The sequence below is a fragment of the Octodon degus genome, unplaced genomic scaffold (genome assembly GCF_000260255.1).
Source record: "Octodon degus isolate 3935 unplaced genomic scaffold, OctDeg1.0 scaffold00005, whole genome shotgun sequence".
Lineage (NCBI taxonomy): Eukaryota > Metazoa > Chordata > Mammalia > Rodentia > Octodontidae > Octodon > Octodon degus.
In genome coordinates this window covers 32696182-32715877 of record NW_004524581.1, presented here as the reverse complement: position 1 = coordinate 32715877, position 19696 = coordinate 32696182, and the positions used below count along the sequence as shown (strand labels likewise).

General features: G+C 58.3%; 2 protein-coding genes across 5 annotated transcripts in view; both read right to left on the bottom strand.

The window, feature by feature from the left end:
- Slc44a4 (solute carrier family 44 member 4) overlaps window positions 1–5452 on the bottom strand; it is a 13087-nt gene extending 7635 nt beyond the window's left edge. The window contains exons 1-7 of the mRNA XM_023721532.1: window positions 5366–5452; window positions 3992–4046; window positions 2897–2970; window positions 2732–2810; window positions 1095–1194; window positions 890–1015; window positions 652–712 (exon numbers count right to left, since the gene is read on the bottom strand). Coding sequence (XP_023577300.1) covers window positions 652–712; window positions 890–1015; window positions 1095–1194; window positions 2732–2810; window positions 2897–2970; window positions 3992–4046; window positions 5366–5396 — 526 coding nt within the window. The 5' untranslated portion in view covers window positions 5397–5452. The remainder of the gene's footprint in view (window positions 1–651; window positions 713–889; window positions 1016–1094; window positions 1195–2731; window positions 2811–2896; window positions 2971–3991; window positions 4047–5365) is intronic.
- A 364-nt stretch (window positions 5453–5816) lies between these two features.
- Ehmt2 (euchromatic histone lysine methyltransferase 2) lies at window positions 5817–19553 on the bottom strand. Of its 4 annotated transcripts, XM_023721522.1 has the most exons (28): window positions 19431–19449; window positions 19260–19326; window positions 18961–19167; window positions 18602–18873; window positions 15182–15266; window positions 15063–15103; window positions 14795–14950; window positions 13075–13212; window positions 12892–13006; window positions 12644–12745; window positions 12289–12437; window positions 12058–12201; window positions 11746–11981; window positions 11484–11666; window positions 11299–11381; window positions 11006–11112; window positions 10776–10898; window positions 10591–10692; window positions 9888–9992; window positions 9616–9770; window positions 9355–9522; window positions 8549–8693; window positions 8329–8406; window positions 7917–8032; window positions 7752–7838; window positions 6958–7036; window positions 6666–6841; window positions 5817–6262 (listed from the first exon to the last, which is right to left on the bottom strand). In XM_023721522.1, the coding sequence occupies exons 2-28, from the start codon at window positions 19306–19308 to the stop codon at window positions 6082–6084; spliced, it is 3582 nt and encodes a 1193-aa protein (XP_023577290.1). In that variant the 5' UTR covers window positions 19309–19326; window positions 19431–19449; the 3' UTR covers window positions 5817–6081. The 4 variants fall into 4 exon arrangements, with proteins under 4 accessions (XP_023577290.1, XP_004624346.1, XP_023577277.1 ...); XM_004624289.2 differs by having other exon boundaries at window positions 18611–18873; window positions 19260–19539; XM_023721509.1 differs by having other exon boundaries at window positions 19260–19516.
- Window positions 19554–19696: the final 143 nt, after the last annotated feature.

Genomic DNA, 19696 nt, shown 5'->3' with positions numbered 1-19696 from the left:
AAAAAAAAAAAAAAAGAAAATGGTCATGGTGACCCTGCCACCCAGCCAGATTCTTTAAGTTTTCACAGGATTATGATGCATTCTCTTCGTGAATACCTCTGCTGGCTCGCTCCACCAAGATGCTCAGATGTGGGCCCCAGCAGGGAGCAGCGGTCCCCAGCTTGCCGGTGCTGGCCCCGGCCCCGGCCCTGGTGCTGGCCTAACGCAAGTACCCACAAGTGCTGATATGCTTTCATGGTTTTCAGAGACAAGGTCTTGCCGGGTACTCAGGCTGGCCTTGGACCCACTGTGCAGCCGGGCTGGCTTTGAACTAGTGGCGACCCTCTTAGACCCACTGTGCAGCCGGGCTGGCTTTGAACTCGTGGCAACCCTCTTAGATCCACTGTGCAGCCGGGCTGGCTTTGAACTCGTGGCGACCCTCTTACCCCAGCTTCACAAGTGCTGGGCTCAGGTATGCGCCACCACACCCAGCTCAAGAGCTGATATTCTGACTGCAGTGTCCCTCAGCACAGAGAAACGAAGACCTGTCCAGTGGCCACCCCATTTCGCCACGGACAAACCAGACAGCTTTACTCTCTCTGGGCCTGGTTTCCTCTCGAGAAATAAAAGCGTGGGGGCAGGCGATGCCCGAGCAGGGCTGTGCGTTCTCACCTGGGGTGGAGGGGAGGAGGAAGCTGGGGCAGAGCTCCTGCTGCAGGCTGTGGAGCACTTCCTGCGGTGGGGAGGGGACAGCAGGCAGAGGAGAGTATGAGGGAGGAGCGGCCCTCACCCTCCACCTCGCCACCTTGGGGCTCAGCTGCCCAGCTCGGCCAGGGAGCCAGTCAGTGGTCACCTCCCCAGCTTCTGGCCACCCTTCGGGCAGGAGGGTGACAGGGATGCCAGTGCTCACCATATCTGAGGGCACACCTGGCAGACAAAAACTCCTGTTCGCTTTGTAGAAGACCTCGCCAACCGTCAGGGGGAGTTGGCTTGTTTCCACGGCCCATCCGACTGCTGGGCAGGCAGCCACACACACCTGGGGGCCAGGGAGGTGCTGAGGCGCTGAGCCCCGCTCCTGGGGCACCAGGCGCCAGGTGGGCGGCCCCGGGTCTAACCTGGGGTGTGGGGCATGAGAGACCGCTCCGTAGGGCTTCCAGGACGTTGACGGCCAGCGCGCAGCTGAAGATGTTGAAGTACAGGAGATAGGGTTTCTCCCTGTGGGAAGGAGCGGACAGGTTTCAGGGCCTGCTGGAGGCCTGGGGGCAGGAAGGAGCCATGGGGGTCCCCCAGAGCGCCTGATGGGTGTTGTGCAGCTCCCGGCCCAGCTCGGCTGGTTACTTTGGGGCTCCCTTGTCTGAGTCCCCCGACCCGCTCACAACTCGCACTGTGCAGCCAACCGCCCAAAGCACCAGCGTGAAGCCCAGGCCCCCTCGTGGCTTGCTTGGGGCGCACGTCATTTACAAGCTCTGCCCAAGTTCCCCGTTAAATCACAGCAGTTCCGCCTGGGTGTGGTGGCGCACACCTGTCATCCCAGTACTCTGGGAGGCGGAGGTCGGAGGATCGAGAGCTCCAGCCCAGTCTGGGGACTTGGCAGCTGTCTTACAATAAGAACTATTTTAAAAGGGCTGCTGATTTGTCTCAGTAATTCCCAGTGTTCCAGAGCCGAAGGAGGAGGATTTTCACGAGTTGAGATCCAGCCTGAGCTATATAGGAAGATATTGTTCACAAACAAACAAAGCAAGGCTGGGGCTATAGTTTTGTGTGCAGATTCTGGGTTCCATCTCCAGTAAAGGGGAGTGGGGAATATGACCTACTTCATGAGGTTCCATTTATTCATTTGTTTGTTCTGGGAGGACCTGAACTCAGGACTTTACTTGCTAGGCAGGCACTATGCTACTGAACTATATTCCCAGCCTGTTTATTTATTTTTAATTTTATTTTTTACTGGGGATTGAGCACTGAGCTACATCTCAAGCCCCTTTTATTGTGTGTGTGTGTGTATCTGTCTATTTATCTATCTGTCTATCTATCTATCTATCTATCTATCTATCTATTTTTTTAGACAGGGTCTTACTATGCAATTCAGGGTGGCCTTAGACTCTAGTCCAGGTGGGCCTCAAATTTTTTTTTTTTTTTTTTTTTGTGGAACCCGGGATTTAACTCAGGCCCAGGCAAGCGCTGATTCTATTGAGCTATCTCTCTGGCCCCTAGCCTCAAATTTAAAAGCCATCCTCCTGCCTCAGCCTCATGAGAGCTGGGATTACAGGTGTGCACCACCAGGCCCAGCATGTGATTTTTGTTTGTTTTGGAGACAGGGTCTCAGTAAACAGATAACTTGCCCAGGCTGGGCTTGAATTTACAGTCTTCCTGCCTCAGCCTCCCAGAGTGCTGGGATGTCGCTTGTGCGCCAGCCCGCCCCGATCTCGGGAACTTTAAAAGAGTTTGTGTGTGTGGAGTATGCTGTCCGCCTGGAACATTATAGACGCTACATAAATGTTACAGGTTTTTTTTACTAAACATTTCCTGCATGTGGGCATGGCTGGTACTACTCCTGAATCACCCTGTGCAGGAAATCAAGGCTCAGGGAGTGTGAGGAAGTGCTCAAGGCTACGCACCCAAGTTTAGCCCGGCTGGGGATACCAATGGTAGTCCCTGAGCCATGACCCTGGGGTGCTCCAGCCACCTGTCAGCAAGGGACAGGGGTGTGGCTGGGGCGACAGGGAGGGGTCCCACATGGGGCCAAAGGGCTCACCTGTTCTCCCCGACCCCGCAGTAGGCCCCGGTGGAGTTCCTGGGGTACAGCACCTGCCGGGGGTCTCCATACACCCAGGCTGGGGACAGGGACACACAAATGAGTTATAGGAGGACAGAGGCAGCCCCTCCCCCATGGCCCCAGCTCAGGTGGCAGGAAACTCACCCACTATGCCCACCACGATATACCCCAAAATGAAGATCAGGAAGAGGAAGCAGCAGATGATGTCGGTGCAGCTCCTGGGCGAGAAATGGGAGCGTGGGGAGGTAGCTGGCAGTCTAAGCACCTGCCTGGCAAGTGCAAGGACCGGGTTCGATACCCGTTACCACATGCTGTGCTGGCCTTGGAACCCCGGGCACACTGTGCCCACCACCAAAACTGGGCATGGTGGCATACACCTGTAATCCCAGCTCTCATGAGGCTGAGGCAGGAGGATCACTATGAGTCTGAGCTGCTTAGCGGGACCCTGTACCAAATAAATAAAAAAGAGAACTAGGAGCCTGAGCTGGGAGACTTTGGGAGGGAATGTGGGGGCACCATCTGGAGGGGTGAGGGTGGAGTCGGGAGTGTTCAAGAATGGGTCTCTACAGGGCTGTTCTTGTTGTTAAAACCAAACAACTTTTTCTGAGCCTGACATAGGGTCACAGGCCTGGAATGCTAGCACTCCTGGCAGCTGAGGCAGGAAGACCACAAGTTCAAACTCAGCCTTGGCGACTTAGGGACTTAGTAAGACCCTGCCTCAAAATTAAAAACAAAACAAACAAAGAAGGCTGGGGATATGACCACCGTCACCCCATGATGAAAACCCATTTTTCTGGGTGGGTATTTTCTGAGATTGTACAGAAAAGCATGAGGCGGGTGCACGAACGCGGTGGAGCGCGCGCTCCGCATGCGTGGGCCCTGGCTCTGTTTCCCGCACCACGCACGGAAGCGCAGCTCCTAAGTGCTCAGCCAGGCGCATTTTCCCAGCACACACCCATGCAGCCCACAATGCTCACACCCAGACGCAGGACGTCCCCAGGCAGCCCCCCCCCCCTTTCCCCAGCATACACAGCACTTTCCCAGGGCAGGAATTTCTTCCGAGCTTTTTCTCCTGAGATGGGGTCTCAGTATGTGGTTCAGGCACAAGATCCTCCTGCTTCAGCCTCCCAAATGTTATTAGAGGTGTGTGCTACTGTGGCAGAATTAAGTTCCTTACCAATACTTCAGCAAATACAAAGGAAAAGCAGGACCCCACAGGGGTGGGGGGCCAGAGCTCACCTGTCTTTGATGGGGCCTCGAAAGGAGGGGTCATATTGGGCTGGTTTCCCTGAGGGCCAGGAAGAGGAAAATGAGGCACCAAACCCCTCCTTACCCAGGCCCTGGCCCTCCTGGGTGCCCCCAGGCCCCAGATCCTGCCTGGCTCAGACTGGTAGGAGAGGGACTGGGAAACAGATCCAGCTCTGCCCAGGAGGCAGGTGGGCAAGAAAAGGGCCTTTGGCTTCTGGCTTGGGCCTCAGGCTGCCAGGCTGCAAAGGGCGGCATCCCTTACCCTCCCCCGGCCCGGCCCATTGCTCCAGAGGCTCCTGCAGCTAGCTGGATGTGGGAGTCCATCGCTGTACCTCCTGCCCTGCCCTTTCCCCCTGGCCCTGCCCTGAACCTCTGGGAGGCCACAGCCATTCCTCAGGCCAGTTCCAGGCGCTACCTCCATCATCTGGCCCCAGGCCCAGGACAAAGAAACTGGAGCCAAGGGTGTCAGTGCTGCTGGCCTAGGAAGGAGAGGAGAGGGAGCCCCTCCAGAGCCCACCCCAAAGGGTTCTTGGTCCCCAAACCACAGCCGAGCTCTGGGTGGCCGTTAATGACACCTGAGCCGGCTGGCGGTTGAGATTGTGGCCACGTCCTGTTCCTGGTCCTCCCTGGGTACACAGGAGGAGGAGGGGACAGGGGCCGGGTTGCATGGGCCCTACAGGGGAGGCCGAGGGCCAGACTGGAGTCTCACAAGGAGGGTTCAGCTGGACAGCACGGTGGACTCTGTCCCACCTCTCCGGCTTCCATGGCAGGAGGTCAATAATTGACCCAAAGCTACTGTAGGAAGTCTTGGGGGAGCCTTGGCTCAGCCCCTTCTGTCCCTCAGCCCCCTTCCACGGAGGACGGCACCCCAGCTCCTCTCAGGGATCCCAGGGGAACCGCTTCTCACCACTCTTCAGACCCACAGCCCCTCACAGAGCAGAGCAGCCGGTGGCCCCACCTTCCCGGGGTAGGACCCTGCGCCCCAGGCCCACCCTGCCCCTTCAGGCACCTGCCTCTCCAGCTGAGACCTCGGCTCTTCCACCTTCCATCCTGGCTTTGTTTGCCAGGACCTGCCCTGGGATCCACAGCACCCCCAGCCTGAACGTTTCCCCCTTCTTTCTCCAGGAACACAGGCTCCACAGCCTGGAGCACACCAAATCCTCGGGATGGGACTAGTGAGCCCAGCCTCCTCCCAGGACCTGGTACTGCCTTCTCCACCGCCACTTGCTTATTTCTCCGGCCCTGCCCTCAGCACCTGACTGCTGGATCCCCCTCCCAGGGGCAGCTCAGCCCCATGGCCGCCAAGCAATGCACAGCCGGCCTCCCGGCCTCCCGGCCTCTGCCCGTCAGCCTCACCGTAGGCCTCCTCCTCCTCCTCACTCCGCTTTCCCCCCATGGCTCCGTCTCGTCTCCGGAGTGATTGGAGCCCGGGAAACGGGGAGACCTGGCGGCTCACCTGCGCCTGCCCCGCCCTCCCTGCAGCCCCACCCCCGTACTCAAGTCCCTCCTCCTGGACTGGAAGCTACAGTGCCCTTGGTGGCCAGGCTCAGAGCCTGATACAGACTTAGCCTTGAAAGTGCCTTGAGGTCCCCAAAGGCCCCCAGCACAGCGTCCTCCAGCCCACAGCCTCTGCCCATGACGGAAAGCCAGATTGGCTTTGTCTGAGCCATGACTGTGCGGCCACTAGGCCACAGCCTCCTCGCCCACTGGGTGGATGGCACCCACATGGGCCACACCTGTGCAAGCTGCACCCACAGCCAGCCTCTGCCCCTCGGACCTGCTCCTTCCAAATGCCCCACGAAACTCACGCAGCCACTTTATTACTAAACCCGACATTTACTGAGGAAAAAAACAACAACAAAACACCCAGGTGGAATCGAGGAGCAACTTCAAATCATCCAACCTCAGTGGAGGCAGTCTCCAGTCAGGCTCCCAGGGAGAAGCCAGCTCCGGGAGAGGGGCTGTCAGACCTCCAGGGCCCTGGAGAGGAATGTGCGAAGGGCGCTGGGCGGTGAGCCAGGCGGCAGGAGGCTGAGCGCTGCTGTCCACGGGGCCAGGGTAGGGACAGGTGTGGTCCGTTCTCAGGTGTTGACAGGGGGCAGGGAGCTGAGCTCAGGCAGCAGCTCTGGGTGGGGGTCCAGGCGGGCCAGGCGGCTCTGCTCCAGGGCAATGGCCTCAGCAGAGTGCTTGCACTTCTCTGAGCCGCACTGGCAGGTGAAGTACTTGCTCTTGATGTCCCAGAAGCGGTCACCATAGTCGAAGCTGTCAGGGCACAAGAGCTTGTGGGATTTGGACTCGGCCACCAGGGTCTACCCCAAAGACCTGCTCCCAGAAGAACCCAGGCCCTTGAGTGCCACAGACTTATGAGAAATGCAGGCTCCCAGGGCCCCTCGGAAGCCTAGTGAACCCCAAGCTCGCCCACTGTCGGGGACTGTGCTGAAAGCCTCTCATGCTCAATGTTGCATTTTTGGAACAGCACATGACAAGCTCTTCTTCCTTGAGTTTTTCTAGGTAACACACATGAATTCCATGCAAAGATTCAAAGAACATCAAGCTTCAATATAAATGGGTTAACAAGGCCTGGAGAGATGTGAGCACCCTGAGGAGGGCTGAGCAGCCCTTGGTCCCTGGCCTGCCTGGCCCTCCCCTCCACCCAGCACCTCACCCCAGCTCCTCCCCTGTCCGGATGTCTCGGGAGCTGAAGAAGGCAATGCGGGGGAATCGCAGGTCTTGGTGCAGCATGAAGACCCGGACCGGGATGATGTTGGGGTCGCACAGGTGGTTGATGAAGCGGCTGATGTTGCCATAGTAACGAGCATCAATGCAGTAGACCTCTCCATCCTGGGGGGAGGGGGCCTCTTCACTCTCCCCAACCAGACCCCAGCCCAGCTCCCCCAGGCCACCTGCTGACTGTGGAGGGTGGTGCACTGCAGCGGGGGTAGGGGCCACCCGCCCACCTTGTTGTCCAAGTCAAAGAGGTAAGAATCATCTTCTCGCACGTCTGCCTCTGCATCTGAGATCAGCTCCCCAACATACCTGTTGGGTAGGAACCATCGGTTCTGATGCAAGTGGGATTTCAGGGAAACAGGTCTCAGCCTGGCCTGCCCACCCCTGGATTCTCTGGCACCCCTCAGCCACCATAGATGGCAGACGCAACACACTGGGCTCCGCTGTGCTCAAAAGCTGTGTGTGTGTGTGTGTGTGTGTGTGTGTGTGTGGGTGGGTGGGGAGGAGTGCATGGACAGGGCCAGAGCCTGGGGCAGAGACAGGGACACCCCTGGGGCTGCAGGACTGGAACCCTGGGCAGTGGGCAGTGGGCAGGGTAGCAGCTTAGCTTTGTGACCTCCTAGTGGGGGCATAGGGAGAGGGCTCAACTGGGGGGGATGGGCAGCCTGAGTTGGGGATGCCCTTGTGGGATGAGGAGGGTGGAAGAGGCATGGGTGGGCTGGCCCAGGTGAAGACAGCAGCAAGGAGCCAGGCAATCTAACAGGAGTGGGCAGATGCCAGGAGAACCAGGAGACACACCAATGGGGTAGGGCAAGAGTGGGGCCAGGGTGGGGCGAGAGTGGGTTGGGGCGGGTTCTGCCAGGGGGCATGGGTGTGGACATGGGAGGCTGAAGCAGGAAGCAAACAGCCCTGCCGGGAAACCAGAGGGCAGCAAGGGACAGGGATCACTGGGCAAGAAGAGAAAGCACCCGCCCAAAGGTGAAGAGGAACCGTGGTCTGGGAGGCCTGCGGGGCGCAGACTCACTCGCAGATGAAGGTGCCCTGGGGGATGGTCTGCAGGGCACGCACGCCCCAGCCCATCTTGGCAGTGCGGTAGAGCTGCAGTCGCACCCTAGGGCAGGAGAGAGGGAGAGTGGGTGCTGCGGCCAGCTGGGGAAGCAGGGCGGGGTGGGCAGGGCCAGAGCCTCACTTTATGCCGCTCTGCACCACGCGGTTCTTGCAGTTTCTCCAGCAAGAGCAGGCCTGGTTGCACTCGAAGATCAGCGGGGGCTCGATCTTGTTAAACTCCTGCAGCAGCCGCCCATCCTGGGTGAGCGAGGATGGTGGGTGGGTGGCGGCTTCTGTGTAGGGTCCAGGACCCTCAAGACGCGGCCAAGGAAAATCCAGCGCTGGCCCCAGAGCCAGGAAGAGGTGGGGCCCACAGGCTCCAAGGTCAGAGACCAGGAAATACTCGGCGAGCAGCCTCATTTGCATATGCCCTGGCAGAGGCCCAGACCCCAGCGCTGCCTGCCCGCCCCTTCACAGGCAGGTGATAGCTGTTAGGGGCCAAGAGGGGCAGCCTCCATCAGTGGTGGCCCAGGGAGGGGGTGGAACGCACTCACCTTGTCGTACCAGCACCGGATGCTGAGCTGGCCGCACAGGCAGTTGGAGCTGGAGCAGTCATCCGTGCACGTGCAGTGCTGCAGGGCGGACAGTGGTCAGCACAGGCCCTCGCCCCACTCTTCCCCAGGACCCGTGACAGGATGGGGCTGTGCCTGAGGTCACGCTAGTATGCCATCTTTCTGAGGCCCAGGAGAGGGACCCTCCCGGGCCAGCGCACACCTGCAGGTGGGTGATGTTGCGGTCGATGTTCATGGTAGACGTCTCGCAGTTCTCGGAGATGTACTTGTAGTCCTCGGGGCAGGGCTCTCCGTCCACGCCGTTCACACAGGGGATGGGCACATTCTCGTAGCCCCGAGCCACATCCCTAGGCAGAGGCGAGATGGGGCTGGGGTGAGGGGCTCCCCAAGGCGTGGTGAGGTCCGGAAAAGCAAGGTTTTGGGGCTCCTAGGGTGGGGCTTGAGGCCACCTGATGACAGTAGGAGGCCCCGTTGGAGCCGACTTTTACATCAACAAGGAAGAACACTTGAGCATCACTTTGTCCCAAATACCAAATGGGGCTTTTTTCTTTTGTGTTCTGGGGACGGAACCCGGGCCTCATCACGCTGGATGAGTGCTCTGCCGCTGACTGATGCCCCGGCTCCTGGCATCTTATTATGGAACACGGTCTGGCTCAAACTTTTGATCCTTGTGCCTCAGTTTCCCGAGTGGTTGGGATTAACAGCCGTGGGCCAGGGGACAGTGCAGGGGAAACTTGTACAGTTTTTAAAAAGCACCTATCTGTTCACCTTAGCTATCTTTTCTTTGAAAATGGGTTTCTCAGTCTTGCTCAGGTTGGTCTTGAACTCTGGGCCCAATCCTCCTGCCTCAGCTTCCTGAGTGGCTGCACTAGCGGCACTGTCTGGCTTCCGTCTGAAATTCTAGTCTAGTTGGGGGTCCTCTTATTTGCTGTACATGTGAACCATCCCGGGGGCATGGGCAGCCGTGGGGGCTCAATGAACCCGCGGCAGGATTGGCCCTGGGCTCACCGGCAGATGATCTTCTCTGTGCGGATGGCTCGGTTTCCCACCCCGAGCCGAAGCTTTCGGTTGAGCTGGAGTGCAAACCACACATCGGAGCGCTCAGGGGTCAGATCCCACGCCGTGTCCCCCTCCTTGTTTCGAAGCTCCGGGTTGGCCCCCCGGGACAGGAACAGCCTGGCAGGGATGGGAGTGTGTATAGGCCTGGGGAGCAGGGGCGGGGTAGGGGGCGGGGCTGGGGAGCAGGGGCGGGGCGGGGTGGGGGCTCACAGCACACAGTCGTGGTAGCTCTCCCGGGCTGCGATGTGCAGGGGCGTGTCACCGTGGTAGTTGACGGCGTGGAGGTCGCAGCGGGCATTCAGGAGGACCTCGGCAATGGCGGCGCTGCCAGTGAACGAAGCCCAGTGCAGACATATGTTCTCTTCCTGAAGGGGCGAGCACAGGGGCAGGGTCCAGCTGAGCGAGCCCCAAGCCCCACCTCCACCCTGCTCAGGCCTGGGCTGCCCCCACCCGCAGCGCGGCCAGGGGCCCTCCTCCCTCACGTTGTCCGTGAGGGTGACGTCGGCACCCCGCGTCAGCAGCATGCGGATCACGTCGATGTGCTTGTGCTCAGCAGCCCAGATGATGGGCGTCCATCCCCCGCTGTCCTGTGGGGGACACGGTGCCCACTCACCAACACGCTCTGCTCACACCAAGAGTTTGAATCCCAGCCCTAGCCGGTCTCTGGGCCTCAGGCTCATCTATAATATGGGAGCAGCTGATTCTACCACCTGAGGCCGCAAGAAGGAACTGAGAGTTTTTCTCCTTCTCAAACACATGGTTTCCTGCATTTGCCCTCTCCGAAGTCCTGAGGGCAGGGCCAACCTGGAACCAACCAGATCCTGAAGGCCACACACTGTTCTCTACCTAATAGAATGAACACTTCTCAAGAGAAATGCCAGGGCTTGAGCTGGGGGTCAGGAGAACATGCTGAGGTCAAGGCCATAGGACTCAGGGGCTCCCCTGGACAAAGCAGGGTCATCCCAAGACAGAGTGGAATGGGGGCTAAATGAAGCCTCAGCGGAGGTGTGCCGGACAGCCAGGAAGGGCTCTTGGCAATGCCAGGAGCTCATGATCTAAGCTCTAATACAGAAAAGAGGGGCATGGAAGAGGGAGGCGGAGACTGGGACTGTGTGAGGGACCAGAGGTGGATGGATGGAGAAGGGGCCCCGGCCATGCCCAGCAGGGACCTGAGAGGCCACTGACCTGGGCATTGACGTCCACCTGTCCCGTGCTAAGCAGCAGGCTGACCATCTCCAAGTTGCCGATTTTGGCTGCGTGGTGGAGGCAGGTGGAGCCGTCCTCCTCCTGAGGGAGACAGGTGTGGCAGGCGGTCCCCCAGCTGGGCCCACCCGGCCCTGACTCCCTGGGCTGCTGCCCGCCTGCTGCACCTTGCTGTAGACACAGCCACCTCGCTGAACCATGTAGCGCGCCACCTCCAGGTGGTTGTTGACCACAGCCTCCATGAGGGGGGTCCGTTGCTGTTTGTCCACAGCATTGATGTTGGCTCCAGCCTGCAGGGTGGACACAAGGACCTGGTACCGGGGCAGGCAGGTACCTGGGGAAAGGGGCAGCCAGGGCTGGGGCTCTCAGGGAGGCAGAGGGCCAGCCCCACACTGACCTGCAGCAGCACGTGGCAGATCTCCACAGAGCCCTTCTGGGCAGCTGCGTGAAGGGGTGTGCGCTTGCTCTGCTGGTCACTCTGGAAGTTGGGGTCCAGATTGTCCACTGGGAGGAGGAGGGACAGGTGGTGGGCAAGTGAGGGGCAGAGGCACTTTGCCCTGGAAGGCTTCTCAGCGCCTGCTGCTGGCCCCGCCATGTTTCCTCCAGGGCTCTCAGTGGGTCAGACCAAGCTAGCAGGGGGTGTGCCTGCCCCACACGCCTGTACTGAGTCCTCAGGGTCTGGACACTCACACAGCATCAGGACCACCTTCTGTAGCTCTCCCTGCTTCACAGACAGGTACAACTGCCGCGGGTGGAAACGTAGCTTCTTCCGCCTACAGGGAAAGTGGGAGCCGGCTGCTCAGTACCTAGCACCCATGTGGACCCTGCTCCTCTGGCCTCAGCCCCCGCCACTCCTCAGAGTGATGTCCACTCACCTCTCTGATTCTTGGATGACCAGGGCCTTCTCTAGGGCCTCACGGCCCGGCCCAAGCGGCAGCCCTACAGCTGAGAGGCAGCCCCCATTTGGCAGGGTCAGGGAAGGCCCTGAGCTGTCGATGGTGTCGGCAAGGGGATCACAGGGTGGCCGGCGGGGCTCCCCATGCCCTCGCATCCGGGCACTGCAGGAAAAAGTGCCAATGTCTGGGGGCAGGGTGGGAGGTGGGCAAGGGCAGGTGGCAGGGCAGGGGAGGCCGGTACCTAGGCTGGGAGGTGTCTGCTCTCCCTGGGGCATCCTGGGCCAGGGGTGGGGGCGCAGGGGCAGCAGTGCCGGCTGGAGGGGCCCCCCCATCGCCCCGGGGAATGGTCACCTCCTGGGCTTCAGATGCATCCTCCCCACAATGGGGACAGAAGACCATGCCATTGAGCTGGGACACACAAGCCCTATGGAAGCGGTGGGCTACACGGAAGTCCGGGTGACACTCCAGGAAGGTGCCCTGGGCAGGGTGGGACACGGTCAGGCTCAGCACCTCCCACAGGGTCAGGCCACCTGTACGCCCTGCTGCCACTCACCGCCGTGCAGAAGTAGCCACAGCCCGGGCAGCAGTGGTGCTTGACCATGCGGGCACGATGCGTCTCGCAGAGTACCATGAGCGCCACGCGGCTGGATGGCCTCATGGTCTCCCGCTTGAGGATGGCCGCGTTGCAGCCGGACAGCTGTGGGCAGGTGGGCAGGCGAGAATGGAGGGTCAGGCTGTGTCCTGACCGGACCTCCTGCCCCCACCCCCGCCGGCCCAGGCCCACCTCGCCGTCCACGCTCTCGGTGGCCATGCACTTGTGTCCCGCCCTCTCGCTGATGCGGTCGATCTTGGGCGCTTCCATGCGGCAGCTACAGAGAGGCAGCTCTTCGAAGCCGCGCTCTGTCTCCAGGGAGGACGTATCGTTGGATACCCCTTGGGCAGAGAAAGGGTGGCTGAGGGAGGCCTGGCGGCACCTGGCGGGAGGGTGCTCTGCTCCCTCTGCCTCTCCCTCCACGCTCCAGAAGCCCAAGCCCGGCCGGACGCCGCTAGGGCTGCGCTCCCTCCGCCCCCAGAAAACCGTTCCCTCCGGCCCCGAGGGCGCCCCCTAGCGGCTCTCTGTCCCGGCAATGCGCATTTACCAGCGTGGTTGGGGGACAGGGTCCCTTCGCTGGGCAGCTCCAGGGACCCCAGAGGGACCTCCATGTACTCACTGGGGCCTGAGGAGCCCACACCATTCACTCCTGACACAGAGACAGAGAGAGTGAGAGTGCGAGCTCACGGCGCCGCGCGAGGTGCATGCGGGTGCACATGCATGGGCCTGTGTCCACGTGCGCGCCCCTGGGCCGGGAGCGGGTGACGGGGGTCCCCGGCCCAGGAGGCCCCTCACCTCGCGGCTCCTTGGCCCGTGCGGGCTCCCGCTTCCGCCGCTTCCGGGACGGCTTCACCCACGGGCTGTCTTTGCGCCACTTCTTCTTGGCCTTGCGCCGGCCGCTGGAGCCACTCTGCGGAGGAGCGGGGGTCAGAGCCCGGTCCCCGCCGCCCCGCGCCCGGGGGCCGCCTCGGCTCCTACCCGATCGGACTGGTTGCCCGACTCCTCATCTTCCTCCTCCTCGTCCTCGTCCTCCTCTTCCTCCTCCTCCTCCTCCTCTTCTTCCTCCTCCTCCTCCTCCTCTTCGCTCAGTTGTTCAGTCAGGGCTTCAACTTCAGACTGGGAGAGAGGGAAACGGGGATGGGGAGACATCGACCCCCAGGCCACGGCTCTCTCCTGGGGGAACGCGCAGACGTAGCGCAGGACAGATCGGACAGGACACAGACAGGCAAGACGGACGGAGGGACGGATGAACACACGAGGAAGTGGCCGTGCGCCCCACTCTCTCCCCAAGAGTGCATGTGGCAGGAAGGAGGAGGGGCTGGGCGCGACGGGGCGCAACGTGTGGCAACACACGGGGCCTGGCAGCCAGTGTGACGCTGCCGCGAAGCTCACAGATGCATGTGGCCACCCAGGGCCGCAAGGAGCCTGGCGATGAGCGAGAGCAGCTTGGGGTCATCCGGACCCAGCCATAGGGAAGCAACCGCGCACTGCACACACTGAGTGGCCAGCTGTAGGCTGTCACCTCTTCAGCTCGCAAGCAGGGCCAGGGAGGGGAGCACAGGTCCCCATGCCCTCGCCACTCTCAAGTCTGAGAAACTATCTCAGTCACTGGCCTGGTCTCTTCCACAAATAAAAGGTCAGGGCAAAGGTTTTTTCCTTTTATTTATTTATTTATTTTTCTTTTTTTTTTTTTCGGGGCCGGGGATTGAACTCAATCCCTTGTGCTTATTCAACTGAGCTATTTCCCCAGCCCCTCCTTTTATTTTTTTAAAGATGAAGAAATTTATCTATCAAAAGATACCCAATACAGGGTCAGGGATATAGCTCAGTGACATCAGCACCTGCCCGGCAAAGGGTACCACAAAAAAAAAAAAAAAAAAAAAAGAAAAAAAAATGATTTCTTTTTTTGCGGAACTGGGTATTGAATTCAGACCCTTGTGCTTGCCAGGCAAGTGCTTATTCTACTGAGCTATCTCCCCGGCCCCTAAAAAAAAGATATCTAACGCAAATGCCAATCGAGTCAACATGTGGGTCTCTTTTGGACAGCACCCAAATCCTGAGGCAATGGGCAGACTGATGGGGACACCTGATGGTGCGAAGGAGTCACCAGTGAGCTTTTCCGGGGTGTGAGGGCAGCGATGAGTGATGTTAAGCTGCTGAAAGAGACCTCGCGTCTAGAGGCGCGGGGGGAAGTATTTCCACATGAATCGGGGTGCCCGGGATGCCCATGAAAGGCCCTGGCACGGCGCATGGGGGTGGCCCAGGCACGGCTGCGTGCTGACAACCATCATTCTCCGAGTCTACTTCCAAGCACAGCAGCAGGACTACTTGCGATGTGAGGGAGATACAGGACACAAGCAAACACAGCGAGGACAGGAGCCTACACACAGGAAGGGAGCCACGGAAGGGCTGTGGGCGTGGCCACCTTGGCAGAGGGGCAAGGATGGCATGCATAGACACCGTCGGGAATGGACCCAGCATGGGCAGTGCGTGAGTGTGCACTCACTCAGGATGAAAGGAAAGGAAGGGCTGGGTAGAGCTCAGTGGAGAGCGCTTGCCTAGCATGCAGGAGGCCCTGGGTCCAACCCTCAGTACCAGAAAAAGAAAAAAACAAGGCAGAAAGGAAAAGAAAACAAAGAGACAGGAAAGAGGGAGAGCTGCTTTGGGCCCTGGGCCGGGGGCAGGTTGTTCCACTCACCTTGCTGTCAGAGTCCACACGTTCATCCACAGAGTAGGAGTCATAGTAGAGACTGAAATCATCTGCCACCACTGTCTCCCACTCCTCCAGGGACCTGGGATCCCCCTTGTCCAGGTTCACGTCTCCTGAACCCCGGGAAGAACCCAACTCTTCTGACTAGAAAAAGATCAGCAAACTTGAGGCTGCTGTTCCTCCCCCAGCAGCCCCCAATTCTCTGAGGACAGATGCAGCCCCCCGGATGGCGCGGTCCTGCCCTGGATCAGCTCACCAGGCCACCTCCAGAGGTCAGCTTCCTCCTCTTGGCCACATCTAGAAGGGAAGGAAGGAGTGGGGCTGGGTCCTCACCCCAGGACAGCTGTGTGGGCCAGGGGTGGGGCATGGACTGACCTGAGGTCACCTTCCCAAGGGAGTGGACATCGTCACTCATCCGGAAGTGCTGTACTTCTGGGGGCCGCTTCTCAGGGATGGGAGGCTGAAGGAGAGGGAACAGGCACAGCATCAAGTCGCGGAGGCTGGGCAGCAGCCACGGCTTTGCCTGGAGCCCAAGGTAGGGGTGGCCGGGAGAGCCACACCTCAGACCACCACCCCAAGCTCCAGATACCAGACAGCGGTAATAACAGCACAGCGAAACCCTGAGGCGTGAGCAACTTGCTCCTTGAGTGTCGGCAAGAGGAGCAAGCCTTTCTAGTGAATTTTAACTTGAGAAGGAGCGAGCCATGTCTAGCAATCCGCATAGTAGGTGACGCCGCATGTCACATGATCACAACCCAGCCAATGGTTCTTCTCGCGCTTCGGTTCTCCCCCAGCAAGAGGTTAGAGAGGAGATCATGTTTGCACAGGAGGAAGAGGAAAAGGCAGAGGAACCTCTCTCTTCAAATGAGATTAAAGGAATGCATAAAATGTGGGAAATGGCAAAATTCTGTAGAAAAACACCTCCCAAATAAGGCTGTAGCAGTTTGAGCCATGCATGAATCTGCTTAATGACACCTCACATGTCTGTGACATCCTTAAAAGGAGGCAAAGGCAAATGTCATTGGACAGGTTGCTTGTTAAAGCTACAGGAAGGAGTGTGATAGAGCACTTCCTTAGCATGTACAAGGCCCCGAGTTCAATGCCCAGTATGTTAAAAAAAAAAAAAAAAAAAAAAAAAAATTACCGGAAAAGACAGATTTCTTTGAGCCAACAGCAGTGATTATTAGTGAAAGTTATGCTATGGGGCTGGGGGTACAGTTCAGCAACACAGCCTGCCTGGCAAGCCCTAGCTGTGAGTTTGTTCCTATTCCTGGTACCCCCCCCCAAAGAGTATTTTGGACATTCTGGGCCAAATGAAAATATTTAGGAGCTAGGCATGGTGGCACATGCCTGTAATCCCAGCATTTAGTAGGCTGAGGCAGGAGGATCTTTGTGAGTTTGAGACCAAGTGAGCTCAAGGCCTGTGAGATCCTGTTGCAAAAAGGCAAAAAAAAAAAGTCACACCGCACAAAAACTATCCTCTGGCCTCCCTCACACCAGCCAGGAAGGTTTGCAAAGGTAACTATAGGTTAATTTATTATTTTATATGAAATTACAATAATCATTTTTACATGAATATTTCTGGGCTGAGGAGTGAATCGTCTTAGGCTTCCGTTCTTTCTTATGGGGAAATTTACCTTGAAATACAAGCGCTTTGGGTTATAAGTTTCTGGGATGAATTATGTTTGCAAAACTAAGGCTTTATATCCTGCTACTCCCCGAGTGCAGCCGCCCAAGCACGCCTTGCGCCTAACCCTCACTCGGCTCCCCAAACCACAAGGCAGACCCTTCCTCCCAGTCCATGAGGTCAGAGGCCCTTCGTGCACCGCCCTGAGCAGGGGCTCCACAACAGCCAGAGTGTGGAAATAACCCAGGACCCCGAGCGCAAAGAGCGGAGCTTCAGCACTCAACACAGGGCAGCGCAAGCCTTCAGGAGACTGCCCGTGCGTAGAACAAACAGGCTTTCACCGTTCCCTGAAGAATATAGCAGTGAAACCACTTCCATCGCGCACACCCTTTAGGACTACAGATAAAAGGTATGCGACAAAACGTGTATTTCTTTTTTTTAAAAAAAAATGCGTATTTCTCTTTTTCTCTTTTATATAGTAGTGAGAATTGAGCCTCGACCCTCCTCATGGAGCTACATCGTCTGGCTTTTTTCATTCTTTATTTTGAAACGTGGCCTCACTCTGTTGCCTGGGCTAGGCCTGAACCTGTGATCTTCTGCCTCAACTCTGCCCAGTTTATTCATATATTTTTTTTTGCTAATATTAGACAATCTCATAGAAGGTATTTTTCTAAGCAGAATAAAAAGTAGTAAACACATTAGAAATGATACACAATTTCACTAAACAAAATGGGAATTCAACAAAGTTCGTTATATTTCACAATGTTGTCTTTAAAATAGTTGTTTATATTACCAGATAAAGCATGCAAAATAAAAAAATATAATCATAAAAAATTTTTAAAAAATTTAAGCATTAACTGCTCCAGCGCATCAGCAAATATATTTATATATACATTCGGTATAGGTTGGGTAACTCTGCTACTGATTTCTGCTGGTCTTTTTTTTTTCTGAGACAGAGTCTCACTGTATAGTTCAGGCTAGCTTGGAACTTACAACAGAAAAATCTCTCTCTTTTTTTTTTTTTTTGGCAGAACCAGGGATTGAACTCAGGCCCTTGCGCTTGCCAGGGAAGCACTTATTCCACTGAGCCATCACCCCAGCCCCAACAACAAAAAAATCTTGACAACATAAACGACACAAAATAAGCCAGTGAGAGCCAGGTGTGGTGGCACACGCCTGGAATCCCAGCACTTTGGAGGCTGAGACAGGAGGATCAGGAGAGTCTGAGGCCACCTGTGCTACATAATGTAGTTCAAGGTCAGTGTTAACTACAAGAGTCAGATCTTGTCTCAAAAAAAAAAAAAAAAAAAAAAAAAGCCAGTTATTCAGAGACAAATACTGTACCATGCAATTAAATATGAGGTAGAGTAATCACATTCCTAGAAACAGAATAATGGTGGCCGCCAGGGGCCGAGGAAAGGACAGTTAGGGACATACTGTTCAACAGTGGCATGTGCCACCATGCCCAGCAGCTGATCAATTTTACGTGCAGTATAACACAAGAAAAAAATACAGAAAACAAAAGTGCACTGGTGGCACACCCTATAATTCCAGCTACTCAGGAGACTGAGGCAGGAGGATCACAACCACGTGACCCACTGTGCAGCTCACGACCCTGACTCAAAAATAATATTAAAGGGGCTGGAGGCTCTAGATCACTGGCCTAGCCTGTGAGAGGCCTTGGGTTCGCCCCACACCCTGCAGAAAATAAGGACAAACCAGAAAATTCAGACACTGGCTTCTTAAATCACACCCAGAAAAAACAAAACAAGGAGGCTTCAAAACCGCCCCTGAAGGTTCTGGGATTCTGCAGCTTGGCCGCTTCGATCCTCTAGCATTTCTGAGGCCCTCTATGCCACATAAAGGCTCAGAAGAGGAAGGAGAAAGCTCCCTCGGAGGTAGAAAGGAAAAGTGGACCCTCCTTTCCCGGGTCCTCAGCTGTGCCACTATCTCTTCGGCGCGGCTTGTGTGAAGTACTCTACTCTTGCCGGTTCCCCAAAGTCTAAACTCCTGGAAGACACGTCTGCTCACGGATTACACCCAGCTCATAGCCCATGCATGAAAAAAGAATTGGAGGAGACCTAAAACTGGTTAAAAACAAACAAAAAACCAAACCCCCCCAAAACACCTAGCTTTATCCTCGAGCACTCCCCGCTCACGAGTCCTACCTGGCCTACCTGCCCATTTCCTGGCTTGGCCATGGTTTTCCGGGCACGGTGGACCTTGGGCTGCCCCTCCGGACTGACGGTGGTGGGTGGAGGGGGTTCAGGCCCCGCGGCAGCGGCCGCCGGGCCCTGGGCACCGGGCAGGTTCAGCAGCCGCATCGCCAGACTCTGGACGGACGGGGGCGACTTCCCGGCCCCTGTCATTGACATCTTGGCCCGGCTGGCGCAGGCAGCCCCCTTGCTGGGGGAGGAGGGGAAGGACTTCGTGGCGTGGCCTAGGAGAGGCAGACAGGCGGGGCCGGGGCCAGGTAAGAAGGCGCCGGCCACGAGTCCAGCCCACCCGTGCACGCCCGGCCTCTCACCCAGCAGGACTCGGCCCCCATCGCCCTCCAGATTCTCGGGTTCATCCCCAATGGTCGGTGTGGCCCCCACGGGGGTGTCAGCCCCCTCATCGCCCACGGTGACAGTGACAGAGGCCGGGGAGGAGGGGCCGGCAGGCTCCAGGGAGTCGGGGCTGGCCTTGGGCAAGGTCTCCTCACTGGCAGGGGTGTCCCCCAAAGAGCCAGGAACTGCGGGGAGAGAAAAAGTTCAGGGCGGGGGCTCCGCGGATCCCGGGTCAGGAGAAGCGAAGGTCCAGCAGGCCCGGTTCCACCGCACTCACCTCGCTCCGGGGCTCCTCTGGGCTCCTTCTCCAGCAGCAGCGCCCCCATCTCAGCAGGGGTGTCCCCCTGAGAGGGCAGACACGGGACAGGAGCGCTGGTGAGCGCGGCGGGGAGCTGGGGCGCCCAGGACGCCTGGGCCCGGGGCAGAGACAGCAGGCTCCGGGGCCTACCTCGCCCTCGGTGGGGGCCGCCCCGACCCCGGCCTCGGCTGCCCGCAGGGGCCGCACGCCCCCTCCCGCGGGCCCGCATCAGCCCCCGCCCTCTCGGGAGACCCCGCATCTCCGGGGCCGAGAGGAGAGGAGGGGGCGGGGGCGGGGCCTCGGCGCCCCGGCCCCGCCCCCTCCTCCCGGCTGCACGCGCCGCTCCCCCTTTGTCCCCCAGGCCGCGGGGACCCCGAGCACCAACCCCTGCGGCACCCGCTGCCCCCCAGCCCGGC